This window comes from Canis lupus, chromosome X (assembly GCF_011100685.1).
Source record: "Canis lupus familiaris isolate Mischka breed German Shepherd chromosome X, alternate assembly UU_Cfam_GSD_1.0, whole genome shotgun sequence".
In the NCBI taxonomy this organism is placed as follows: domain Eukaryota; kingdom Metazoa; phylum Chordata; class Mammalia; order Carnivora; family Canidae; genus Canis; species Canis lupus.
Window position 1 is genome coordinate 57,536,936 of NC_049260.1, and position 3,316 is coordinate 57,540,251.

Here is a 3,316-nt window from a genome sequence, read left to right on the forward strand (position 1 = left end):
GGGGGCAGAGACACAGGCAGAGGGAGAAGCAGGCTCCATGCAGGGAGCCTGATGCGGGACTCAATCCCAGGACTCCAGGATCATGCCCTGGGCTGAAGGCAGGTGTTAAAATGCTGAGCCACCCAGGGATCCCCTAAAATTAAAATTAATGTAAAAATCTATGATGAACAAAATATTGAAACTTTTAATAAAAACAGAAACTGCAGTGCTGTGCTGAGCCATATTAGAGCCTGAGGCAAAAGGAAATATGTGTGTTCCCATATACATGTTTCTACTTATTTTTTTGTTTCTACTTATTTTTAATGGTCATGAAAAAAAACTTTGAAAGTACATTTTATGAATGCAAAGAGATATGAATATTCTTCCTGAATCTGAACATAAAATAAAAAGAAAAGTAAATAGCCTCTGGTGTGATTCCCTCCTGTGTGGCTGTTCTGTGGAACAGTAGTCGTGTGCCTCCTTCTGCCTTCTCTCCCAACTAAGTGCAAACTACCACCCCATGGAAGATTCATTGGACATGGACATGAGCCCCTTGAGGCTCCAGAACTATCTTTTCGGTTGTGAAGTAAAAGCTGACAAAGATTACCACTTTAAGGTGGATAATGATGAAAATGAGCACCAGTTATCTTTAAGAACGGTCAGTTTGGGAGCTGGTGCAAAGGATAAATTGCACATTGTTGAAGCAGAGGCAATGAATTATGAAGGGGGTCCAATTAAAGTCACACTGGCAACTTTGAAGATGTCTGTACAGCCAACAGTGTCCCTTGGGGGCTTTGAAATAACACCACCTGTAGTCTTACAGTTGAAATGTGGTTCGGGGCCTGTGCATATTAGTGGACAGCACTTAGTAGCTGTGGAGGAAGATGCAGAGTCAAAAGATGAAAAAGAAGAGGATATGAAACTCCTTAGTATATCTGGAAAGCATTCTGCCCCTGGAAGTGGTAGCATGTTTCCACAGAAAAAAGTAAAACTTGCTGCTAATGAAGATGATGATGACGACGACGACGACGACGATGATGATGATTTTGATGAATATAAACACAAAAATCTTCAACAAAATACTATCAAACTGAACCTGGGAACATATAAAGGGGATTATATGTCATGAAGAAGTGGAATTTATTACAGAAATACTAGATTGGTTCAATATATAAGAATCAATCACCCTATTAATAGAATAAAGTGCAAAAAACACATGATCATCTCAGTAGATGTAGGAAAAAACTTTAACAAAATCCAAACCCCTTTCATGACAAACAAAACAAAACAAAAAACACTCAACAAAGTAGGAATAGAAGAGAATTTACCCAAACTGAAGAAGGGCACCTTTGATGGCTGAATAATGGCTCCTGTTCTAATTCCTAGAAACTGTGAATATGTTACTATGTTATTTCACATAGTAAAATAGTCTTTACAAGATGTTAGTAAGATCTTAAGATGTGGAGATTATGCTGGATTATTTGGGTGTGCTCAATGTAATCACAAGTTTCCCTATAAGAGGAAGGCAGGGGATCAGAGTCAAAGAGAGAATATGAGAGATTAGAGACGATGTTACACTACTGAATTTGGAGATGGAGGATGGAGCCCATGAGCCACGGAATGCATGTAGTCTCTAGAAGCAAGAAAATGCAAGGAAGCAGATTCTTCCCTAGATCCTCCAGAAGAAACAGATCTCCTGACATCTTGTTTTTAACTAAGTGCAACTGATTTTAGATTCCCAACCTCCAGAAATGTTAAGAGAATAATTTTGTGTTACACTCAATCACTAACTTTGCAGTAAATTGTTATAGTGGCAATAGGAAGCTAATACAGCACCAATAAAAACCCTTTCTTCTTAGATCAGGAATAGGCCAAGGATATTTTCCTCTCACTACTTTTTTTTTAAAGATTTACTTATTAAAAAAAGAGATTTATTTATTTATTTGAAAGAGAGAGTGAGCACAAGTGTGAGGAGCAGAGGGAGAAGGAGAAAGAATCCCAAGCCAACTCCACGCTCAGCAGGGAACCTGCTATGGGGCTCAATCTCTTGACTCTGAGACCAAGACCTGAGACCAAGGGTTGAACACTTAACTGACTGTTCCACACAAGCACTCCTTACTCTTCCTCTTCTATTCTATTCACTCTTGTAGTAGAGATTCTGTCCAGGGAAATTAGGAAAGAAAAGGGTATAAAATAAATCCAAATTAAGAAAGAAGTAAAACTTCACTGGATTCTACCCTTGAAATTAATAATACAGTATAAATCAACAAATTGAATTTAAATTAAAAAAGAAATAAATAAAACTATATCTACTTTTTTTTTAAGATTTTATTTATTTATTCATGAGAGACAGAGAAAGAGGCAGAGACACAGGCAGAGGTCGAACCAAGCTCCATGCAGGGAGCCCGGGTCCCCAGGATCACGCCCTGGGCTGAAGGCAGTGCTAAACCACTGAGCCACCCAGGCTGCCCCTCTATCTACTTTCAAATGTCATAATTTTGTATACAGAAAATTCTAAGGAATCCATAAAAATACTAGAACTAGAACTAATACATCATTTTGATAGGGTTGTACAATACAAAACCAACATACAACAGTTATATTTTCACACATTTGCAATGAACAATCTGAAAGTGAAATTAAGGAAGCAATTTTATTTAAGGGATGCCTGGGTGGCTCAGTGGTTGAGCATCTGCCTTCAGCTCAGGGTGTGATCCCAGAGTTCTGGGATTGAGTCCCACATTAGGCTCCTACATGGAGCCTGCTTCTCCTCCCTCTGCCTGTGTCTCTGCCTCTCTCTGTATCTCTCATGAATGAATAAATAAATAACCTTTAAATTTTTTAAATTTAAAATAGCATCAGAAACACTTAGGAATAAATTTAACAACAAAGTACAAAACTTATACATGAAAAAGGTACAAAATATCATTAATAAAAATTTAAGAACTAAATATGTGGGAAAACATCCATTCCATGTTCACGGATTGGAAGACTTAATACTGTTATGATGTTGATACTCTGCCAAATTTTGTACACATTCACCACAGTCCCTATTGGTGCACCTGGATAGCACAGTTGGTTAAGTGTCTGCCTTCGGCTCAGGTCATGATACCAGGGTCCTGAGGCTGAGCCCTGCTTTTCCCTCTCCCTCTGTTACTCCCCCTGTTTGTGTTCTCTCTCTCTCTCAAATAAATGCACAAAATCTTAAAAAAAAAAAAAAAGAAAACCAGATCCTATCAAAATTCCAGCTTGATTATTTCAAAAATTGCCAAGGTGATCCTAAAATTAATATGAAACCACAAAGGACCAGAATATTTATTTTTTAAAATATTTTATT

General features: G+C 37.8%; 1 protein-coding gene across 1 annotated transcript; it reads left to right on the top strand.

Moving 5' to 3' along the window:
* Window positions 1-499: 499 nt before the first annotated feature.
* On the top strand, window positions 500-1,039 carry LOC608047 (nucleophosmin-like; the record flags this gene model as incomplete). Its single annotated transcript, XM_038586532.1, has 1 exon — window positions 500-1,039. A coding segment is annotated over exon 1 (540 nt), but the record flags the coding sequence as incomplete, so codon positions are not given.
* Between the last annotated feature and the right edge of the window lie 2,277 nt (window positions 1,040-3,316).